At 39.6% G+C, this 24,723-nt stretch overlaps 1 protein-coding gene across 5 annotated transcripts in view; it reads left to right on the forward strand.

Annotated features, from left to right (window-relative positions):
* LOC122563605 (stathmin-like) overlaps positions 1-24,723 on the forward strand; it is a 60,896-nt gene that overhangs the window by 13,968 nt on the left and 22,205 nt on the right. For 4 of the 5 annotated variants that reach the window (XM_043717549.1, XM_043717548.1, XM_043717545.1 and 1 more), the window contains exons 2-4: positions 7,593-7,672; positions 11,701-11,864; positions 13,023-13,214. In XM_043717549.1, the coding sequence (XP_043573484.1) occupies positions 7,660-7,672; positions 11,701-11,864; positions 13,023-13,214 (369 nt within the window). In that variant the 5' untranslated portion in view covers positions 7,593-7,659. Of the gene's footprint in view, positions 1-7,592; positions 7,673-11,700; positions 11,865-13,022; positions 13,215-19,975; positions 20,444-24,723 lie in introns of those variants that run through there. The other variant, XM_043717550.1, reaches the window with a different exon arrangement.

A 24,723-nucleotide genomic window follows, 5' to 3' on the forward strand; every position in this document is an offset into this window, starting at 1 on the left:
GATTTTAAATTCTGGGATTAAGTGATTAACTTGTAGAAGCTGAAGGGAAAGGAATTTAACTTTGGAAGGGGGCAGACATCGTGCAGGACAAGATGTGTTTATCATCGATTTCAACAGGAGGATTGGTGAGATTGTGGACCAGCGGCTGCTGGGAAGGTAAATTTTCCTGTTAAATACTTAACTCGTGAATAGGCGGAGCGCAGGCTCAACAGGAGTGAACATGGACATGGGGACAGCTGGGTATGTGAACTGGTATACTCTGGTTGTTGCTGAACCGAAGACACTACATGTGTAGTGTCTCTCACCTGTCGTCCTCCTCTAACCAAAAAAAAGACTGTGTGTGGAGGGTTGGTAAGGTAAGATTTTTATTTATTCAATCTCTCTTGGCAATTTAGAGCAGAAGGGATAGAAACTAGGGCAGTTGCATGCTCCTGTTTCGTGATGTGATGTGCAACTTCACCTGTGAAAAGTGCACCCGACTCCAGCTCCTCTTAGACTGTATTAGGGAACTAGAGCCGGGTGAGCCTCTGATTATTCGGGAGGCTGGGAGGAGATAGAGAGGAGTTAAAGGGAAGTAGTTACTCTTAAGTTACAGGGTAAAGGTCGCTGAGTGACCGTCAGGAAAGGGAAAGGGAATAGGCAGACAGTGCAGAGACCCTTTGTGGCCATTCCCCTAAACAATAAGTATACTGTTTTGGATTCTCTTGGAGGGGGTTGATGTACTAGGGGAAAACCTCAGCAGCCAGTTTTCTGGTACTGAGCCTGGCTCTGTGGCTCAGAAGGGATGGGGGGAGAATAAGAGAGCGGTAGTGATAGGAGATTCAACGGTGAGAGGAACAGATAGGAGATTCTTTGGTCGTGAACAAGATTTCTGGATGGTATGTTGCCTCCCGAGTGCCAGGATCAAGGATGTCTCAGATCAAGGTTACAGAATTCATAAGGGGGAGGGAGAGCAGCCAGAAGTCGTGGTGCACATCAGTACCAATGACATAGCTAAGAAAAGGAGTGAGGACCTGAAATGTGTATATAGGGGGTTAGGTTGGAAGCTAAAAGGCAGAACGAGCAGAGTAGTAATCTCAGGATTGCTACCGGTGCCAAGGGCTAATGAGGCTAGGAACAGGGAGCAACTACAGTTGAACATGTGGCTGCAGAGCTGGTAAAGGAGGGAGGGTTTTAGGTATGTGGATCATTGGATACCTTCTCGGGAAGGTGAGACCTGTAAAAGAAGGATGGGTTGCACCTGATGTGGAGGGGCACCAATATCCTGGGTGGGGGTTTGCCTAGAGGCCTTCAGGAGTTTGCAAACTAGTTTGGCAGGGGAATAGGAACTGGAGCTACAGATCGGAGAATGGAGTAGATAGTGAACAGCCAGATACGGCGTGCAGAGAGTCTGTGAGGAAGGATAGACAGTTGATAGGGCAAAGTTGCAGTCAGTGTGATGGGTCTGTTTTAACCCAAGAAGTATCAGAAATAGGGGTGATGAGCTCAGCATGGAACTATTATGTTGTGGCCATCATGGAGACTTGGATATCACAGGAACAGAAATGATTGTTGGATGTTCCAGGATTAAGATGTTTCAAAAAGAATAGAGGGGGAGGTAAAAGAGGTGAGGGAGTGTCATTTCTAATCGGACACAGTGGCACAGCTGCAAAGGAGGAGCTTGTCGAGGTGGGTTTGTGTACAGAGTCCGTATGGGTGGAAGTCGAACAAGAAAGGAGCTGTAAGAAGGAAGTTTACTTAACGTTGAAGAGGCAGGGATCTGTCAGGGCTCGAGAGGGTAATAAGGTAGCCATTAAGGAACTGAAGAATGGACTTTGAGCTAGAAGGGGACATGGAAAGGCTTTAGCGGGTTGGATTAAGGAAAACCCTAAGGCGTCCTACACTTGTGTGAGGAGCAAGAGGATGGCCAGAGTGAGAGTAGGGCCGATCCGGGATAGTGGAGAGAACTTGTGCCTGGAGTTGGAGCAGGTTGGGGTGATCCTTAATGAATACTCTATTTCGGTAGTCACTACTGAGAGGGACCTTTTCATTTGTGTTGTTACGGAGGATGTGCTGAAAATTTTGAAAAACATAAGTATAGGTAAGTCTCTTGTACCCAAAACATTGATTCTCCTGCTCCTCAGATGCTGCCTGAGCTGCGTTGCTTTTCCAGCCCCACTCTTTTTGACTCTGACTCAACAGCATCTGCAGCCATCACTTTCTTCCAGACAGAATATACCCAAAGTTACCACAGGAAACGAGGGAAGCGATTGCTGTGCCTTTGGCGATGATCTTTGCATCCTCCCACAGTCCAAAATTGTGCAGGTTAGGTGAATTGGCCATGCTAAATTGACCATAGTGTTAGGGTCGAAGGGCCTGTTTCCACACTGTAAGTAATCTAATCTCACTGTTCACTAGAGTAGTGCCAGATGATTGGAGGGTGACAAATGTTATTCCCTTGTTCAAGAAAGGAAATAGGGATAATCCTGGGAATTACAGACCAGTCAGTCTTACGTTGGTAGTGGGCAAATTGTTGGCGAGGATTCAGAGAGTCAGGATTTATGATTACTTGGAAAACCAAGTTTGATTAAAGGTAATCAGAATGGCTTCCTGAAGGGAAGGTCATGCCTCTCAAGCCTTACTGAATTCTTTGAGGATGTGACAAAACATGTTGATGAAGATCAAGCAGTGGATGTGTTGTACGTGGATTTTAGCAAGGTGTTTGATAAGGTTCCTCAAGGTAGGTTCATTCACTCAGTACAGAGGCATGGGATACATGGAAATTTCACTGTCTGCATACAGAATCAACTGGCCGTTAGAAAACAGAGGATGGTAGTAGAATGGAAAGTATTCAACCTGGAGCTCTGTGACCAGTGGTGTTCTGCAGGGATCTGTTCTGGGACCTCTGCACTTTGTGATTTTTATAAATGACTTGGATGAGGAAGTGGAAGGTTGGATTAGTAAGTTTGCCAATATCATGAAGCTTGGTGGATGTACATAGTCTGGAGGGCTACTGTCAGTTGCAATGGGACATTGACAGGATGCAGAACTGGGCTGGTAAGTGGAAAAGTGTGAAGTGATTAATTTTGGAAGGTCAAATTTGAATGCAGACTACAGAGTTAAAGGCAGGATTCTTGGCAGTGTGGAAGAACAGAGGAATCACTGGGTCCATGTCCATAGATCCCTCAGTGTTGCACCCAAGTTGATAGGGTCATTAAGAAGGCTTGTGGCGTGTTGGCTTTCATTAGCAGAGGGATTGAGTTTGAGAGCCGCGAGGTTATGCTGCAGCTCTATAAAGCACTGGTTAGACCACATTTGGAACATTATGTTCAGTTCTGATCGCCTCATTAAAGGAAGGATGTGGAAGCTTTAAAGAGGGTGCAGAGGAGATTTATCAGGATGCTTCCTGGACTGAAGGGCATGTCTTGTGAAGAAAGGGTGAGCGAGCTAGGGCTTTTCTCATTGGGGTGAAGAAGGGTGAGCGGTGACTTGATAGAGATGTACAAGACGATGAGAGGCATAGATAGAGTGAAAGAGACATTTTCCTATGGCAGAAATGGCTATCACAAGGGGGCATAATTTTAAGGTGATTGGAGGAAGATAGATTCTTTACACAAAGAGTGGAGGGTGCGTGAAACACACTGCGAGAGTGGTGCTAGTAGAGTCCGATGCATTCGGGACATTTAAGCGACTCTTGGATAGGCACATGGAAAATGGAGGGTATGTGGTTAGTTTGATCTTAGAGAAAGATAAAAGTTCGGTGCAACATCAAGGCCCTGTACTATGTTGTATGTTCAATGTTCATCCCAAATTTTAGCAATGTGGCTGCTCCACTCACTGAATTACTAAAGAAAGCAAGAAGTTTCAATGGACAGCGGACTGTCAGCAGGCATTTGACAGCCTGAAAGCTGTGTTAACCACTATCCCGGTATTAGACACACCCTATTACGCAAAGAGAACTAAATTTAGAATAACTCAACCTATCTTAAAACCCAATTGACTCATCTTAATGAGGCTGTTCCATTAAGATGAGTCGATTGGGTTTTAAGATAGGTTAAGTTATTCTAAATTTAGTTCTCTTTTGTTTGTGTTTCTTTCATTAGTCTGCAAATAAATTCTGTCTTGTTTAAAATTGAGTGGTTGAGCCAGCAGCATCACTCCTGGAATATCCACTTTTTAAATTGTTTTAAGCAGGTGTAAAGTTAGGGTCTGGGCTACTACTAGAAATGTTTTGAGGGGGGTCTGACCTGGTGCAGAACACTATTACAGAACACTATTATTGTTTTTGTCGTTTTCCAGTTGAAAGTTTGCTATCTGTTGTGACTAAATTGTTGGCATGCCTCAGTAGTTGGACAACTCTTCTGTTATGAGGTTGTTTGTTCTTCTACACTTAGTTACAGCTGTCTCATTCATAAACAAGACTTGGCTTGTTACCTAGTCAATTCTAAAGAAATAATTATTTGATTTCTACTGAAATTCCTTGAAAAAGCCTGGATGTTTTGAAATAAGTGGTATTAGTTTATAAATCTGTCTGGGGGGTGGGGAACCTGGTGTGGTTTGGTGGTGGGACAGGTGAAACTTAATTTATAACTGGAAATTTCTGTTTGAGAATGGTCATTGTGGCCACTAAGAACTGTGGTTGGTGAACACCAGCAATAAAATAGGAAATCAAGTAGGATTAATGTAATTGATTTCTGAACAATATCAGTTTTTGTTCACAATCCCCAAAATATTGTTCTATCAGGTAATTAGATCGTGCCAACACTTAATTTTGGTCAAGTTTTCTTTTTATCCCTGTTACAGAAGCTATAAAGAAAAATGTCTAAAACTAAAGCTTTCCATGATTGTGATTAAATCTTGTGAATATTATTGTGTTGCTTGCTGAATTCTTTCTTGGCCAGGTGAGTGCAAGATGAATAGCTTTGACGAAAAGTGTATTTTTTCAGTAATAGTCAAAGTCTTTGAATATCAAATCATAGCCAGGGAATCACATCCAAGGTCCCCCGCCAAACCATGTACTGATAAACCCAGGAGTTCCCCAACTTCAAAGAAATCAAAGGAAAAATGTTTAATGTCCATATTACAGAGGAGGAAGTGCTGGATGGCTTAAAACGCATAAAAGTGGTTGAATCCCTGGGACCTGAACAGGTGTATCCTAGGACTCTGGGAAGCTAAGGAAGTGATTGCTGGCTCCCTTGCTGAGATACTTGTATCATTGATAGTCACAGGTGAGGTGCCGGAAGTTTGGAGGTGGTTAATGTGATGCCACTATTTAAGAAAGATGGTAAGGAAAAGTGAGGGAACCATAGACTGGGGTGCCTGACATCGATGATGGTCAAGTTGTTGGAGGGTATCCTGAGGGACAGGATTTACATGAATTTGGAAAGGCATAGACTGATTAGGGATAGTCAACATGGCTTTGTGTGTGGGAAATCATGTCTCACTGCCTTGATTCAGTTTTTTGAAAAAGTAACAGAAAATTGAGGGCAGAGCAGTGGACGTGATCTATATGGACTTCAGTAAGGTGTTCGACAAAGTTCATCATGGTAGACTGGTTAGCAAAGTTAGGAATACAGGGAGAACTAGCCATTTGGATGCAGAATGGGCCCGAAGGTAGGAGACAAGGTGATGGTGGAGGGTTGCTTTTTAGACTGGAGGTGTGTGACCAGCTGTGTGTTACATGGTTCGCTGCTGGGTCCACTGCTTTTCATCATTTATATAAATATAGGAGGAATGGTTAGTAAATTTACAGATGACACAAAAATTGGAGGTTTAGTGCACAATGAAGAAGTATAGAGTACAACGGGATCTTAGTCAATGGGCCGAGGAGTGGCAGAGGGAGGTTAATTTAGGTAAATGTGAGGTGCTACGTTTTGGAAAAGCAAATCAGAGTAGGACTTAATGGGACGGTCATGGGGAGTGTTGTTGAACAAAGAGACCTTGGAGTGCAGGTTCATAGTTCCTTGAAAGTGGAGTACTAGGTCGAAAGGACAGTGAAGGCATTTTGTATGCTTGCCTTTATTGGTCACTGCTATGAGTATAGGAGTTGGGAGGTCATGTTGAAGTTGTACAGGACATTGGTTAGGCCACTTTTGGTCTACTGTGTACAATTCTGGTCTCCCTGCTATAGGGCAGATGTTGTGAGACTTGAAAGGGTTCAGGAAAGATTTACAAGGATGTTGCCAGGATTGGACGGTTTAAGCTATAGAGAAAGGCTAACTCGGCTGGGGCTATTTTCCCTGGAGGATTAGAGGCAGAGGGATGACCTTTATAGAGGTTTATAAAATCATGAGGGGTACGGATAGGGTAAATAGACAAAGTCTTTCCCCTGAGGTGAGGGAGTCCAAAATTAGAGGACATGGGTTTAAGCTGAGAGGGAAAAGATATAAAAAGGACCTAATGGGCAACTTTTTCATGCAGAGGGTGGTGTGTAGATGGAATGAGCTGCCAGAGGAAGTGCTGGAAGCTGATGCAATTACAATATTTTAAAAGGCATCTGGATGGTTAGATGAATAGGAAAGATTTCAAGGAATATAGGCTAAATGCTAGCAAATGGGACTAGATTTATCTAGGATATCTAGTCGGCATGGACGAGTTGGACCATAGGCTCTGTTTTCATGTTATATATCTCTGACTCTGACTGTATGTCTTGAATGTATGTACTCAATGTCTCAGCTGTCCACAACCTTCTGAGGAAGAGATTACAAATGTTACAATCCTTTGAGTGAAAGCAATTACTCCTCATCTGGGCGGCATGGTGGCTCAGTGGTTAACATTGCTGCCTCACAGCACCAGGGTCCTGGGTTCGATACCCGCCCATCTGTGTGGAGTTTGCACATTCTCCCCGTGTCTGCATGGGTTTCCTCCAGGTGCTCCGGTTTCGTCCCACAATCCAAAAATGTGCAGGTTATGAATTGGCCATGCTAAATTGCCTGTAGTGTTAGGTGAAGGGGTAAATGTAGGGGAATGTGTCTAGGTGGGTTGTGCTTTGGCGGGTCGGTGTGGACTTGTTGGGCCGAAGGGCCTGTTTCCACACTGTAAGTAATCAAATCTCCGCCTTAATGTGGCTTGCCCTAAAAGGCATTTATCCTCACAAGCCCTTTTAAGTGTTTGATGCAATGATATGCCTCCTATCTTTCAAATTCCATGGAATATCTGTACACTTTACTCAATCTCTGTTCATAAAGTAACAAATAATCAATCAAGTAAACATTTATTGCTTAAGGTAATCATACCAAATGTGCTCCAATTCTTCATCTCTGTTATAGCGTGAACAAATGTTTTATTAATTTTGTTCAGCTCTTGGAATGGTTTCCTATTTTAAGGGACCTGTATAAATACACATTCTTGAATGAATTTGGAACAATGCAACCACTAGATCAAGTCACGCTGGACCTAAAACATAAACTCTGTTTCCCTCTCCACAGATGCTGCTAGACCTGTTGAGTTCCTCCAGCACTTTGATTCTCTTAACTAGAGCAAGCTCCAGTTTGTCTCAGCTTTTGAAAAAAATTGTTTCCTTTTAGTCTGTATGACTTGAGCAGTTAGATTTCTGAAACGTCAGCGGCTTGGAATGACCATTTTTAAAATGCCATTATATGATTATCTTACAGGTTCTATCCTTCTCGTTGAGCATTTTTCTGAGGTGTCCACTTTAGTTTCTGTTCCATTTTGTTGAGCATGGCTTGCACTGGTAAGTGTTACCTGATTTAGTACACGTAATTCTGGACATTTGGATGTCACATTATGAATACATGGTAATTTCTTTTTTGAGGATACAGAATATGAAGGAAAGAACAAAATTAAATGCAAGAAATAGCACAAGGAGTAGTAATGTGTTGCATATCTGTCTGACAGCTTTTGCTCTGAACTTTTCATGTTTTTGTTTTTCAGTCTAAAAGCTACTTTGCTTGTCTGCAGTCATAATTTAATTTATTCTATTCTACTTTTGTTTACAGTGCACCTCTTTTTGAGGCAGTTTTCACAAGCTGGGAAGATAAATCAATCTTGAACAGAACTAACCAAAAAAGATCTCAATTTTTCACATTCATAACATCAAATTCAGTAGTTTGGCTTTTAGGAACAAGAATCGACCATTCAGTCTCTTGGATCTTGGATCTCTTAGATCTTGGCTAATTTCATTTACCTATCTGTCCCCTGTATTCCTGGATCTAATGTGATAATAGGTGCGATGGGAAGGAAAAGGAGGATTAGCAGCTGTTTTTGATTGAAGATTAAATTAGAATGCTGGAAAAAATCTTTCCTAGGAAGTACAAAGACAGAATATTTGGTGAGAGATAAGGTACTCTAGAGGTAACACCAACCAGCAGGAAAGATAGAAGACAAGGCACTTGCAAGCAATTTACAGAGGTGCAAAAACTACAATTGTAATGGATGATCTGAATTATCCCTATATAGACTGTGATAACAGTAGCATAAATCAGAGGGGGAGTTTCTAAAATTTAATCTGGGTAATGATATATACATGTAGTATGTCATCACTTAAAATTGCGGTTGCCTTCCTGAAAATTGCAACTTTAAGCGTAATTACTTGAAATTTCCATAGTTTTTTTTCATTCATGCATATGATATTACTGGCTAAGCTAATTTGCATTGAGAAGGTGTTGGTGAGCTGCTGCTTTGAACAACTGCAGTCCTTGAGGTGTAGGGACACCCACAGTACTGTTAGAAGGGAGTTCCAAAATTTGAACTAGTGACAGTGAAGAGTCAGAGATATGGATCCAAATCAGGATAGCATGTGCCTTAGATGAGAACTTGCAGGTGATGGTGTTGTTATGTATCTGCCTTTGTTCTACTGGGTGATACAGATCATGGCTTTGGATGGTGCTGTCAGAGGAGTCTTGTGGTAGATGGTACTTATCACTGCTACTGTGTGTCTGTGATGAAGGGAGCGCATGTTGAATGTGGTGGATGAAATGGCATCAAGTGGGCTGCTTTGTCCTGGGCGGTATCATGCTGCTTGATCATAGTTGGAGTTGTACACATCCAGGCTAGTGGGGAGTATTCCAACTCACTCTTAACTGGTGCCTTGCGGATGGTGGACATTTTCTGGGGTGACAGAGATATTCACTGCAGAATTCCTGGCTTCTGATCTGCCCTTGTAGCCACAGTTCAGTTCAGTTTCTTGTCAGTGGTAATTTCCTGGATGTTAGTGGGGGATTCAGTGATAGTAATTGCCATTAAATGTTAAGAGATGATGGTTAAAATCTGTTTTGTTGGTGATAGTCATTGCTTGGCACTTGTGTGATGCAAATGTTACTTTCAACCTATTAGCTCAAGCCTGAATGTTATCCAGGTCTTACTGTAAATGAACATTGACTGCTACAGTATCGGAGTGCCATGACGTTGAGCATAGTGCGATTATCCGCAAACTTCCCTACTTCTGACTTTATGTTGGAAGGAAGGTAGTAGGATCTTACTATTTGTTTCCAAAAAAATCAATGTTAAAACTGTTTTTGGGTTCTGTAGGCTCTTCCTTAACAGTAAGAAACAATAAAATATTATACCCCGTAGGTTGAAATACTTAACATTGCTACATTCCTGCATTGTTGAATGAACTAACTTTTAAAATGAAAAGTTTTCCCTTTCTTGCATCCAAGCTGTAGGAGAGGTACTTTTGATACGAAATGCACTGCAAGAGCAGATTTCTCAGTCATTTTAAAAATAAAGGATAATAATCATTCCAGTTTAGCACTTCGGCATCTTTTGGAACCTGCACTATCACAAGCTCAGAACATTGGATCAAAGCTGGATCTTGAATGGGAGCACTGATTTTTAAGTCATGGAGCAGGAGATTTGGTAAAATGGTAGGTCAGATATTTGGAGATGCTGCAAGATGCGGCAGGTCAGGCAGAAAGATTGCGAGTCACAGAGCTGACAAGGCCACTTCAAAATGTTAACAATTGGGTCGTGTGGAAAATGGCATTAAAATGAATCTAACATCATTGAGCATATAGTCTGCATTGTCCTATTGGCATTAAGGCTAAACAATGTTAAAAAAGAACTTACTCCACATCATTGTTTCCAGTCCCAGAGAAAGGAGGCATTGGTGGATCTGGTTCACTTGAATAAAATAAGGAAATCCAACATAAATTTGTAAAAGGAAGTACATGATTAAGTAATTTGTTTGAATTCTTTTGATGCTGTAACAGAGAAGGTTGATGAGAATGATATATTTCATATGGTGGACGTTAAATATTGAAATCTATTTGATAAAGTACCACATAACAGGCATCTCACAAAAGATGAAGATTATTGAATAAAATGGACAGTGGCAGCGTGAATACAGAGGAGATTGAGTGACAGGAAATGGAGTGGTCACTTTTCAGGAAATGGAGGAAAGTATATTTATGAGATTCCCTCAGCTCCAGTATTGAACCATTGTTTTTCTTGAATCAAATTAATTACCTAGACTTGGGTGTATAGGTCAGGTTTTAAAGTTTGCGATGATGCAAAACTTGAATATATTGCGAACTGTGAGCTCTTTTGCAATATACTTCAGTACAATGTAGATTAGTAGAATAGATTGACATGTAGAAGGTGAAACTGAATATATAGAAGTATGAGGTGATGCATTTTAGGATGTTGCACAAAGGAGAGGCAATATAAGTAAGGAATACAACTCTAAAAGATTCATATTTTATTTGCCTGAATCAGCTCCTTAATTTAGTATATTCATTGAAATATTTGAGACATAAGGAACTACATAAATGCAAATTGTCATCCAGAAGAATTAAGATTTTAATGTTGTAGCTGCTTTATTTATTATGTTGCGGTAGCATATCAATGAATAATGTAGCTGTAAACATTGCAGAATGAAGTGCACTGGCTAAGAGAAGCCAGTTAACATATAATGAGGATGATTGTGATTAATTTAACTGATAGAAATTTTCATATACACCAATTCCTGTGGTTTCTTGAACCCAATGGTTCTTCCTTTTATACTAGTTTTTTAATGTTCAGCAATATTTTCTTTGCAAATAAATCATTATGTTGGCTACTAATATACATTTAATAACTATTTCAAAGGAGTGTTTGAAGCATTCAAAAATAAGACTACAAATCATTTTGCTGTCATGTATGTTTTGTCAACATGAGTTTACTGTAATGCAATTGATTAATTGGAAACACTGTTTCTGAAGTGCAAACTTTAAAAACATTTGCTGATTGTAACTTGGTTACATTGCCAACTTTAAGAGCTGTTTCTAACGTGAAATTTTACTATAATGCGGGGTTGCACAAGAATGCAACCATTGCGTTATAGAAGAACTACCTGTATGCATCTTTCGTTGGTTTTGTATTCCCTAAAGGAGGAAATAAGTTTTTGTGTACTGGAAAGAGATTCAATATGGTAAATTCCTCAGTTGGATCACCACTCAGCCTGCTCAACTTGAACAAATACAAGTAATATTTATGCAGTTAGTCCTTTTTAAAATTGGTATCATTCTGATGCATCTGCAATGTAACCTTTCCAAGACCATCTACCTGAGAAACAAAAATTCTTCAGTTTCTTTTGTTGTAAAATTTAACCCTTAATTAATGTAGCATTATGTCATTTAATATCTTAATGTCAGAAAGCCCTGACAGCAATCTTGTTATTTGACTTGCACAGTTAATATATTTAGGAGTTATGTTGGTCAGAATGGACTTGGGTTAATGCTCTCATGCCATTTCTTAAAAAATATATATAACTCATTTCAGACATTAAAGTAAAAGAGCTAGACAAGCGTTCTTCAGGCCAGGCTTTTGAGATCATTCTGAGCCCCACTGCTGAAACAATTCCAGAATTTCCTCTTTCTCCCAAGAAAGATCGGTCACTTGAAGATCTTCAAAAAAAAATGGAAGCAGCAGAGAACAGACGAAAGGTACTTAAATGGAATACAGTATGAGCATAGTATGAAGTACATGGTACTTAAAAGTGTATTGGATAGAAGGCCCTTTTGACCAGCTAACATGTGCTGCCTAAAATGATAGGTGTTTCCTTCTGAATTGTCAGTACTGTGCAGTGATTGCTTACTTTAGATACTGAGCAGTGCTCCTGTGCTTTGCATTTCTGAATTTGAGTGCTAAAAATTAAAACTGGAGAAATACTATACATTGTCAACAACTCTTCTTGAGAAAAATAACACTTGCCATGTATAGGAAGGGTTTGGGGAGATAAGGGCTGGGTGCTGGCAGATGGGACTAAATTGGGTTGGGTATTTGGTCGGCATGGACGAGCTGGACCGAAGGGTCTGTTTCCATGCTGTAACTCTCTATGACACTATAACAAAGATCAAATGGAGAATACACCTATGTTACCCTAACCTTGTGGAGCAATCTAGTATTTATCTTGGTTTTGCACTTTGGTCGTCCTTGAAAAGTGCTGAGCAGGAGATTACTGTGATTTTGAGGCTGCAGGGACTGAACCAATATTTCCTGAAATGATTGTACAGCTTTTGTAGTTACTATAGGAGAATTTTCATCTCTTTGCTTTGGGCTAGCTAGATTGAAACAAATTTTAGAATTAAAGAAAAAAGGGTTGAGAGGCTATTTCTCAACATTTACAAACTGGGCCTGTGTATAATGTGCTCAGATTCTTATTCCATGTAATTTTATTAAGTAGAAATGTTAAAATGCTGAAGATCTGTAACAATGAGTATTAGAAAGGCATAGTATTAAAATGAAGTATGCATGTAATTATTTTTGAGATCCTTTTTGACATTTGAAGAATTTAGTCCAAAACATTAGCTTAACTTCTTCCTGACTTGTATATTTCTTTATAATTCTGACCTTTATTGACATTACACTACTGTTCCACCTCCAAATGTAATGGAACAATTATTAGTTGCCTGGACAACATGTTTTTCTACCAAAAGACCTCTACAGACAACTATCTTTTTAAATAATTTTTGTTAAGATTCAAACTTTTTTTCTTTGCAAAAATACTTGATACCAGAATGTGACTTACATCTCTGAATATACCGAACTAACCTTGTGGTATTGATGTTCAATTGAACAATTGGTCTCTCTTCTTTCCCTAGTCACATGAAGCAGAAGTTCTGAAACAGTTGGCTGAAAAACAAGAGCATGTAAAGGAAGTGCTTCAGAGAGCTATTGAAGAAAATACCAAATTCAGCAAAATGGCAGAAGAAAGACTGATCACCAAGATGGAACTTATTAAGGAGAACCGTGAGGCTCAATTAGCTGCCAAGCTCGAGCGTCTACGTGAAAAGGCAAATTAACTTTTAACACCCTTTTTACATGGTCGAGATGAAATCCAAAATGACTTATTTTTGTTACTCTTACTGCTCTTTTAGGACTGTGACTGGTGAATTCCCATAGGTGACAGAAGTCCTCCAAGTTCCATATCTAATTTGCCAGTTTTCATGAGTCTAGACCAGGTCTGGCAAAACATTTTTGATGGAGGTGCCACATAATGTTTTTTCCTTTTCGTGCATTGCAGATAGGAGGGCTGGAGGACAAATTTCAGAAAGATAAAACTTTTCACAACAGTAAATGAATTTCAGGAAAACATTCCAAAGTAATAAATCAATAATTTTATAAATGAATAGTTAATAACAACATGACCATTAAAATATCACAAGTAGCAGAGCTAACTAATAAACCCTCTCTCTTGCCTTTCAATTAAGAAGTAGAGCTGTGGAGAGATAGAATAGGTCTCAAGTCCTGATCATCAGGGGCCAGGTGGGGACAGGGACCAAGCTAAGCAGTTGTGTTTAACTAATGCTGACATTGTGTTTTCTCTGGTGATGTACACACTTTGGGCTGACCTAGGCAGAGTTTGTATGAAAATGAGAGCCAGAAGTGAATCACCTTTCAGCATCCTTTTCAAAGTTCTCTATTCTGGACACGTTTTTGGAGATGGAAGAAGAGGAAGGCAGGTCTAAATGTGTGTCCAGCTCACTATTGGTCTTAGGACTGTCACATTCTCCCTTTCCCACTTTACATGCACAGTTTTATTTTTTCCTCCTCCCATGCACACATTCTCTTCACTCGTGCTTCCTCCCACATCATCTCAAATACTCTCTCTCCCCTTGCCCACTTACCCCGCTCCTTCATTCGCATAATTGGAAGCCATTTTGATGGCCTTAAGAAACCCGGTGCTGCACAGAAAGAAGAATCTTGTATTACCCACTACTGGCTCCTCAGTTCAGACCCTATTTCCCTCAAACCACCTGACAACTTGAAATCTACTTGCACAATAGTCTGGAGGCTCTGAGCCAATTTTACCACATATACCTGCATGCATGCTTGCCGTCCTTCTCCTCGGCAGACCTGCCTTTGCCACTGCTGGTGTGCAGGTCTGTAGCTTGATTATGCTACTCACGTTCGTATGTTTCACTACTCTTCCAATCAGAGACTGTTTTTCTCCAGTGTTATCAGAGAAAGGGCCTCTGATTGGAAGAACACCTCCTTGTAGAATCTTCTATATTCACTTTCTGTATTTAGAAATTTGGTGGTAGGCCTTTTAGACAAGATTGTTCTTGATAGTGAGTGCTAACAACTTATTGAAGCCTGATGGGTTACTGAAGGTAAATCTGTTTCTGTCTATCACTGCCATGTTCAGTCTGTGACACATTGCAACCCTGGCAACAGAAGCGTAGTGCACATGTTGAACTTTGTGGTCAGAGCCAGTGCCATGTGGTTTATTTACCCATTGAGTTATTGAGGGTACCTGTTGGAAAATGCCAATATATTAATTCCTTGCAGTGACAAGGTAAGTCTTATCTGAGTGCTCTTGCTGATATGTTTGTAGTTTATCAACCAGAGTGGATAATGATTTAGGAAATCCTGAAACTGTATTAGGAATATGAAAACACTTTCTGAAGAAGTAAAATAATGTTGCAATAATGTTCTGAACAGATTTTCTGTAATACAGTATACAGTGTTGCTCAGCATGCTAGAAGAAAGATATTAGGTTTGAGAGGGTGTATTATGTGGCAACTAAGGTGGTACAGGATTCAGAAACTCTAGAAATGTACTCATTTACTCTTGGGATAAGTGGATCATAAATTAATCACATTACTTACATTGGAGATTTCAGAAGCTGGGGCATATTTTATATTAAGTAAATATAGTTTAGACAGGACTATTTTTCACAAAGGCAGAGAGGTTTCAGAAAGAGGAAGGGTACTGGATCATGTTCTCGATCGATCAAAGAGAAATGTGACCAAATATCACTATCTAAATAACAAAAGTGAGGAAAGGCCTGTATTGTCATAGAGTCAGAGGTATACAGCACCGAAACAGACCCTTCGGTCCAACTTGTCCATGCCGACCAGGTAACTCGACCTAACCTAGTCCCCGATGCCTCCAAACCCTTCCTATTCATTTACTCATCCAGATGCCTTTTAAATATTGTAATTGTACCAGCCTCGACCACTTTCTCTGGCAGCTCATTCCATACATGCACCACCCTCTGCATGAAAAGTTGCCCCTTAAGTCTCTTTTATATCTTCCCCTTCTGACTGAAAACCTATACCCTCTACTTCTGGACTCCCACATCCCAGGGAAAAGACTTTGTCTATTTGTCTTAAACATGCCCTTCATGATTCAACCCCTCCCTATAGCTCAAATCCTCCAACCATGGCAACATCCTTGCAAGTCTTTTCTGAACCCTTTCAAGTTTCACAGCATCCTTCTGATAAGAAGGAGACCAGAATTGCATGCAATATTCTAAAAGTGGCCTAACCTATGTTGTACCTGTTTTGCATTTTGCACCCCTTTGTTTTTTGCTCTGCGCAAACGTCTTGTCCAGCTGCAACATGATCTCCCAACCCCTGTACTCAAATACTCTTGACTAATAAAGGAAAGCATCCAAACGCATTCTTCACTATCCTATCTACCTGCGGCTCTACTTTCAAGGAGCTATGAACCTGCACTCCAAGGTCTCTTTGTTCAGCAACACTCCCTAGGACCTTACCATTAAGTGTATAAGTCCTGGTAAGATTTGCTTTCCCAAAATGCAGCACCTCGCATTTATCTAAATTAAACTCCCATCTACCACACCTCAGCCCATTGGCCCATCTGATCAAGATCCCGTTGTAATCTGAGGTAACCGTATTCACTGTCCACTATACCTCCAATTTTGGTGTCATCTGCAAACTTACTGATTATACCTTCTATGTTCATAAATGATGAAAAAAAGTAATGGACCCAGCACCGATCCTTGTGGCACTCCACTGGTCACAGGCCTCCAATTTGAAAAACAACCCTCCACCACTATCCTCTGTCTTCTACCTTCGAGCCAGTTCTGTATCCAAGTGGCTAGCTCTCCCTGTAATCCATGCGATCTAATCTAGCTAACCAGTCTCCCATGTGGGGAACCTTGTTGAATGCCTTACTGAAGTTCATATAGATCCCGTCCGCCACTCTGCCCTCATCAATCCTGTGTGTTACATCTTCAAAAAACTCAATCAAGTTTGTGAGACATGATTTCCTACACAAAGCCATGTTGACTATGCCTAATCAGTCTTTGCCTTTCCAAATACCTGTAAATCCTGTCACTCAGGATTCCTTCTAACAACTTGCCTACCAGCGATGTCAGGCTCACCAGTCTACAGTTCCCTGACTTGTCCTGACTACCTTTCTTAAATAGTGGTACCACGTTAGCTAACCTCCAGTCTTCTGGCACCTCACCTGTGACTATCGACAATACAAAAATCTCAGCAAGGGACCCAGCAATCACTTCCCTAGCTTCCTACAGAGTTCTAGGGTACACCTGGTCAGGTCCTGGCGATTTATCCACCTTTATGCATTTCAAGACATCCAGCACTTTTTCCTCTGTAATATGGACATTTTTCAAGATGTCATCTTCTATTTCCCTACATTCTATATCTTCTATGCCTTTCTCCTTAGTAAACACTTATGCAAAATACTCGTTTAGTATCTCCTCATTTCCTGCGGCTCCACACAAAGGCCGCCTTGCTGATCTTTGAGGGGCCCTATTTAGTCCATAGTTATCCTTTTGTCCTTCATGTATTTTAAAAACCCTTTGGATTCTCCTTAACTCTATTTGCCAAAGCTATCTCATGTCCCCTTTTTGCCCTCCTGATTTCCTTCTGAAGTGTACTCCTGCCTTTAGACTCTTCTGAGGATTCACTCGATATATCCTGTCTATACGGGACATATGCTTCCTTATTTTTCTTAACCAAGCCCTCAATTTCTCCAGTCACCCAGCATTTCCTACACCTACCAGCCTTTCCTTTCACCCGAACAGGAATATACTGTCTCTGACTCTCGTTATCTCATTTTTGAAGGCTTCCCATTTTCTAGCTATTCCTTTACCTGTGAACATCTGCTCCCAATTAGCTTTTGAAAGTTCTTGCCTAATTCTTCAAAATTAGCCTTCCTCCAATTTAGACTTTTAGATCTGGTCTACCCTTCACCATCACTATTTTAAAACGAATAGAATTATAGTCGCTGGCCCCAAAGTGCTCCCCCACTGACACCTCAGTCATCTGCCCTGTCTTATTTCCCAAGAGTAGGTCAAGTTTTGCACTTCCTCTGGTAGGTATATCCACACTGAATCAGAAAATGTTCTTGTACACACTTAACAAGTTCCTCTCCATCCAAACCCTTAACACTATGGCAATCCCAGTCCTTGTTTGGAAAGTTAAAATGCCCTACCATAACCACCCTATTATTTTTACAGATAACTGAAATCTGTTTCTCAATTTTCCTCTGACTATTAGGGGGTCTATAATACAATCCCTTTCTTATTTCTCAGTTCCACCCAAATAACTTCCCTGGATGTATTTCCGGGAATATCCTCCCTCAGTACAGCTGTAACACTATCCCTTGTCAAAAACGCCACTCCCCCTCTTCTCTTGCCTCCCTTTCTGTCCTTCCTGTAGCATTTGTATCCTGGAACATTAAGCTGCCAGTCCTGTCCATTCCTGACCAACGTCTCTGTAATTGCTATGATAGCCCAGTCCAATGTTCCTAACCATGCCCTGAGTTAACCTGCCTTCCCTGTTAGGCCTCTTGCATTGAAATGAATGCAGCTCACTTCATCAGTCCTACCTGGTTCTGTAGTTTAGAAGAGACACAGGGGATTTAAATGAAATATGTTATCCTGAGGGGACTTGACTGAGTGGATGTTGAAAGGATGTTCCTCTTGTGAGAGAATCTAGTTTAAAAATAAGACATTGCCCATTTAAGACAGCAATGAAGAAACATTTTCTTTTCTCTCAGAGGGTTATGAGGTTTGGTATTTCCTTCCTGAAAAGGTGTTTGGAGAATCTTTAAAAGTTTTTGAGGCAGAGGTAGATAGGTTCTTGATTACCAAGGAGATGAAAGATTATCAGGGGGATGTACGAATGTAGAGTTGAGGTTAAAATCCGATTGGCCGTGTGCTTTAATGCATGGTGGAGCAAGCGTGAAGGGCTGCGTGTTCTGCTCTTGTTCCTTGTTTGAGTGTTAATATGTAGATTTTGGCCTACGTCTGAACAAGAAACAAAATAAAAACCCAATGGGTGAACAGAAATATATTTAAATGTTGTAACTTCTCTACCAGCAAAAATAAAGCTGAATAATATGGGATTGCGTTTGCTCGTACCCAACAAAATGGTGATTTTTGGAAACTTCCTATTGAATGGACTGGAAGTTTGTTACCGAAAGAATAAACGGCGGCAGTGTCCATATTCATGCTAAGTGCAAATATTAATTTCAATGAAAAGATTTACGTTGGTATATTGATGAAGTTGTAATGTCAGCTGCCAGTTTTTAAGCTAGGTTGCAAGTTACTGGAGGAAGTTTTAGTTGTTCATTTGAAGTGCTTTGGAAGTTTGAGCAAGCATAATTGCTGCATTCAAACTTAACTTCCAACATCATAATCTAATTGAAGCACTCAAGTAGCTGAAATGCCATTTTTTGAGCTTAGCTCAATCTTCGTGTATCTCATATTGAGCATTGTTTTTTCCATGGTTTCTGAACTTTGGCATTGCTAGTTCCCCCTATGTATGTTATTGGATTGTCATTGTGCTGATAAATTAACAAAGAATATATCCAAGTTTGAGAGTACACATTTAGCCAAACTTTTTAACAACATAGTGCAGCAAATTGACAAATACAAGTCACTAGCTTATTAGCAATGCAAGTACAAGCCAACATTTTTTTTTGATGGACTGCCATTTTTAAAAAGGGAATGTGGATACCGTCTTGAGGATTAGCAGGTTTGAGGAAAACCCTGCAGTCATTTCATCATGTTGCTTTGGAACAAACTGCTTGAAGTAGAAGGGATCCAAATTGATTTTCTTTTGAGTATGAATTGGCCCAAATTGGAAAGCACCTGCTTTCTTCATGCCTGGGTTGGGAAACTTAGACTAAGAAATATGCACACTAAACAAAGCAATGTTCACCACTAAACTCTCGAATATTTGTCATTACAACCTCCTCTCCAGTTGAAGTTTTTTTTTGCCCTTTAACATGAAGGCTCTTTGTACTCTTTCTGTTTTTCTTCCTGATGACATCAGCCCTTTTCAGTACTCATCTTGTTGAGTCAATGCTGTCAGCAACAACACTGGGTCGATGTGTTAATGATGACGTTCCGATGAATTGGTATTTTAAGTAATTTGAAGAAGCTTTAAGGCAGACATGATTCCTAGTATGTTGCATATTGAATCTTGTTGGCTGTCAATGGGTAAGGAAAATTAAATAATAAAATCTTCTGGGTAGTTTTTAATGTTTCCTATGTTGAAGAGTATGTCGGCACTGAAAGCTCTCCCTCAATTATCCTTAAATAATTAGTTTATGAATGAGAAAGTGCTTCATTCAGCACATTAACCAAACAGACCACTTGACAATTAGCTACTTTTCAAAAAGCAGTTATTATTATTTATATAAACAAATGTTGGATGGTTAAATTGACTTTAGTGTGATTATTCAGCACCAGTTCAAAACTAGTTTTAATATATTCTCTGCGCTTGTACACATGTTAAATAATTATCTAATTTTCTTTTGTATAATTTAGGACAAACACCTGGAGGAAGTGAGAAAGAATAGAGAAAGCAAAGAAAGTGAAGAAATTGTTTAGCCTTGTCCATTTTTGGAAGTGAGGGTTTTCAAAAGTACTGTTTTTAAAGAAAAATTAAAGTCAATGCGTTTAACAAAACCCTCTTACAATGCTTTAAAAACCTGTAACCAGAAATTACACATTTTGAATTGAGTGATTGGGATGGGGAGGGTGAGGGAAGGGTGGAGATAGCAAAAATTGCAGCATTGAGTTCTACCTTTGCTAGTCATTTCAAGTATTACTGCTGTTTGTTTTTTTTGTATTGCTGATATTATATAGAGTCTAAAATTGAAGAAAATCAGCAGTTTTCACCTTGGTCCTCCAGTAATAGCTGCATTTACTAAATGTTTGATTTTCATGCCCACTGTGTAAGTTGTCCAAACATGCCTAAACTTTATCTTTCAATAAAACTACATTAATTGCTAACCGTGTCTAAGCACATTTTATCTTTTATCCAGTGAGGTATTGCTACATAATTAAAATATGGAGGCAGTTAAACATAAGCCTGCAGAATTCCACCTGGTTCATATTAATGTCTGCTTTACAATGTGAATGCCCTATCCTGAGAATATGTTTGTATGATTTATTTATATATATATATTTTGCACTGTCAGCATTCTGTCCTGAAGAGTTGAGATAAATAGAAATATTGGCTCAGGTCAATGAGGAAAATTTGTATTAATATAGAATGAGGCAGGAGCAGATTACGATTTCATATGATTCAACGGCTTGAATAACTTAGGATCTGATCTTAGATTCAGATTTTTGAGTCCAAATCTGTGTAGATCTGATTGGGCTACATTTATGCCAATAGCAAGTCTTCATACAGGGTATTTGAATTCCTTGCTCTGAATTGGAAAGACTTCACAGATCTTTAAATGAGGGATAGCCAGGCAGTAGAAATCCCACCCCATTTTCAACAAGCCCCCTTTCTTTGGCATTGATGAGGATGGAGATGCAAATTCAGCATGACCACTGAAGTTGATGCTAAGTTCAACAAACAGCAGTCAGAAAGTCAATGTGTACCTGACAGCTCCAGCTCGCTGCTTGCTTCTCCTTGCCTCAGTCTTGACCAGCAGTCTTCAATACCTTAGGGCATGTTCCATGGGTAGGGATTGGCTGCATACTGCCATCCACAAAGATTGGCATCAGACACGCAGCAGCCTCATCACTTCATCACAGAACATCTCCACTCAGAATGCATTTATCTACTTTAATGGTGCATTGTGAAATGCACTGACACTTTTCATTGCAATGCTGCTGCCAGGCTGCTTTGCAAACCGGGATAAGCACCCATTGTATTTGAGCAGGTTCTTATGGGTTCTTTGCTTGTTTGGATGCTTGTAGCATCTCGGCTTTGCCTTGTCTTTTTGCATTTCTCTGCCTCATTCCTCACAGCAGGTCTGCCTTTTATTACAGCACCTAAAGCCCGACTATGGTAGATCCAGGATGAAGAGTATAAGTGACCATAGAGATTAGGAAGCATGAGTTGGCATGGAGTGGATAAAGAGTCATGTCAGATTAGAGAGTATTGGAGCTAAAGGACCTAAGATTTAATAACACACAACTGTGGCGAAGTTATTGATGTAGTACTGATGTTGCTTGCCTGAACTGTGGCTGTTATGCTTTGATTTTGTTCTTTTGGAGTTGGCAGGCCCAACTCCATGCCTCACTTGTCTTCCCATTTTCTCATCACATCCTAGCAACTGTCACAGCAATCTGTGCCTTTTGTTACTCTGAGTCAGGTCTTGTGGAAACCACTGAGTCAAAAGATTTCCTGAATTGGGCTATCTGTCTTGGTTGTAAAAGCCGGAGTATTGACTGGGCAACTCTCATTGATCAGGGTAAACCTAGTTTGAGTTCTTGTGACAACAATTAAGAAACAAAAATTGCTCATGCTGGAAATCAAAAAGAAAATGTTGGAAGTATGTAGGGCAGACCAGGCAGCCTGTATAAAGGGATTTGAAAAGCTGACCTTTTGAGTGTGGACTCCTCAAAGCCGGGAAGTGTTGAACTGTTGGGCCCTCATGTGCAGTGGTAGTGTCCCTATCCCTGGACCAAGAGGTCCAGTTTCAAGTCCCACCTGCTCCAAAGGTGTGTAATTACATCTCTTAACAGATTGACTGGAAAAATAAGTTAAATTTAAAAAAAGGTTGAATAATTATTGTCAAACAAAAATAACCGACATTGTGAGTAGAATTGTGGTAATAGAGGGCAGAAACATTGAGATATTTGAGAACGGTAACTGTAAGTAGCCAAAATGTAAGAGTCCTGGGAAAATGCAATAAAATTTAAAAATTAATCACAGAAACTTCATTGAATGAAGTGCAGCCAGGTTTTTAAAAATTAGCTTTTTGAACTTAATTGTTGTTGCTAAACACTTCACTAGTTCTGAAAAGATAATTTTGTATTTGTGGAATATAAAAAACTTTTTCTTGATGAAGTAAATGTATTTAAAGTAATATTTGCTTTTAAAAATCACGTTAAAACACAAGATAAAATGCTCAAAGTAATTAAATCATTTATTCTGCTTTATCAGAAAAATGAAAATTGGAAGGGTTCAGCATTCCATCTCTCCAGTTTGCTGTAAAAATACTTTGATGCTTTTGGCTGCTTACTTTCCTTGCTGTTATCCCAGCTCCTTAGATCCTTCTGACTTGGAAGCAGATTTAAATATTGTAAGGAAAAGGAGAAATCTGCTGAGCATAAAATCCATGTCATTGAGTACATACTGTACATAATTCCCATTGGATACTGGGAATTAAAATGGCCTGGACAGAATTGGAGAATAATGCACAATGAATGAAAATATTACTAACCTGCAAGCCAGGAATCCAATATTAGGTTTGAATGTTTACTTGGGCTGTACATTATGTTGAGACAGGGGGCCAGATGGTAAGGTAAAAGGAATATAAAAAGGTACAATACAATATTGCAAAGAAGGCTATATAGTGGCAAAGTGGTTGTGTCCCTACCTCTGAGCTAGGAGGCCTGAATTCAATTCTAATCTGTTACAGAGATGTGTAATAAGATCTCTGAACAGGTTGAGTTAAAAATTCTGAAAACTTCCAAAGAGTCTCATAGGTAAGTGGAAAACTTATCTTCGACACTTGTTTTCTTGTAACTAGAGATGTTATGGCAAGGGGTGGGTGAGTAAGTATCTGTAGACAGAACAGGAAAGTAAACCTTCTCAGTTGCCAAGCATTTTTAAAGCTCAAAAAGAGGGAAACTGGTGTAACGACAATTGGGAAGAGAGCTAAAATACTTCTCATCTGCCCTCTAAGCTGTTCAAATTGAAGCTTATCTCCGGTCTTTTTTTTTTGCAAAGCACCCTGTAAGCATTTATCTGAGATGACTTCAGACGTATCCAACTTACAATGATTTCTCTTAACAATGAATCCTATAGGCAGAGTAACGGCATAAAAGTGGAAGATTTTGTCAATTTGCTGATCACTTTCGGATTTGTATCCAAACAGGTCCTCAATACCTTCTGGAGAAGTATGGATACAGTACAGGTATTAGACACCTTGGAAATTAAGTTGCTGTGCACATGCTGACTCCTAAAATTCTTGTTTGTTTCAGTGAAGTAATCACAACCAATGCTTAACATTTCATTATCATTATGACCGAAATCTGGATCGTTCTGTGTTAGGAAATGCATTTTATTTGCTTTAATTTGATGGGAAGTCATCTTTTCCAATCAGTTCTTTCATGAATGAAGTTCTGATAAGTTAAACCAGATCTTGTTTAACTTCTCTTCCCTCTGACCAGTTATTAAATGTTTTGGTATGATCCCAACTGATGTTATTACTGGTCAAGCCAGATCCTAAACTGAAATCTTGCTTAAATAAGAGCAAAATATAATGAAGTGGTCTTTCACTGACACACAAGAACAAAATGCTGCAGATTTGCTTTCAACAATAAAATAGAAATTCACAACACAAAAGAACTGATATTAAAATAGAATTAAACCAAGTTATTTATGTATAACGCGATATAAAAGATTTTGAAACATGGCAAAATGCAATCCTATCTTATCATGTTCCAGTACTTGAGCACCAGTGAGAATTCCTTCTTTCACAGCTATAAGTTTAATTTAACTGTTCCTTTCAATTCCTAGACTTGAGAGTTGGATAGCTGCTTTCTTGATTATTCACGGAACAGAGCTTAGAATTTTTCAGATTTGATAACTCCTTTGAAGTTCTAACAAAACACTTTTGGTCTGGAGTTTTCGACTAAAACCCTTATGCTGAGGTAATCAAGCTCCTACAATTTCCTGAACTCACTCCTTTTCTTGACGACAAACTTTCATACATCCAATTTCAACTGAAAGTAAGCTAAGGCTCTTCAACGTTTACTCTGTCTACTTGTAAAAATCTCAAAGCAAACAAATTCTCTCCCACACTGGTTTAATAAAAATCACAGCTTCAGAAATATTAAGTTAATCATTAAATCATACACACAACAAAACTCATAAGCCATTAATCAAAATCCAAATTTTAAGATAAATGATATTAAAATGTACAATGTCAATACTGAACAAATCATTGTAGTTAAAATGCCTTTTTATTTATTCTGCAGTTTGAATTTTCCTAGCTCCAAACAGCAATGGCAAATCAGTTTTGAAAATGTGGCAAAACTAGAAAAAATGAGAATCTCAAAGTCCAGGAAAGAGCAAATCTGATTTTTCATCCAAGGATTGAACA

This window comes from Chiloscyllium plagiosum, chromosome 27 (assembly GCF_004010195.1).
Source record: "Chiloscyllium plagiosum isolate BGI_BamShark_2017 chromosome 27, ASM401019v2, whole genome shotgun sequence".
In the NCBI taxonomy this organism is placed as follows: domain Eukaryota; kingdom Metazoa; phylum Chordata; class Chondrichthyes; order Orectolobiformes; family Hemiscylliidae; genus Chiloscyllium; species Chiloscyllium plagiosum.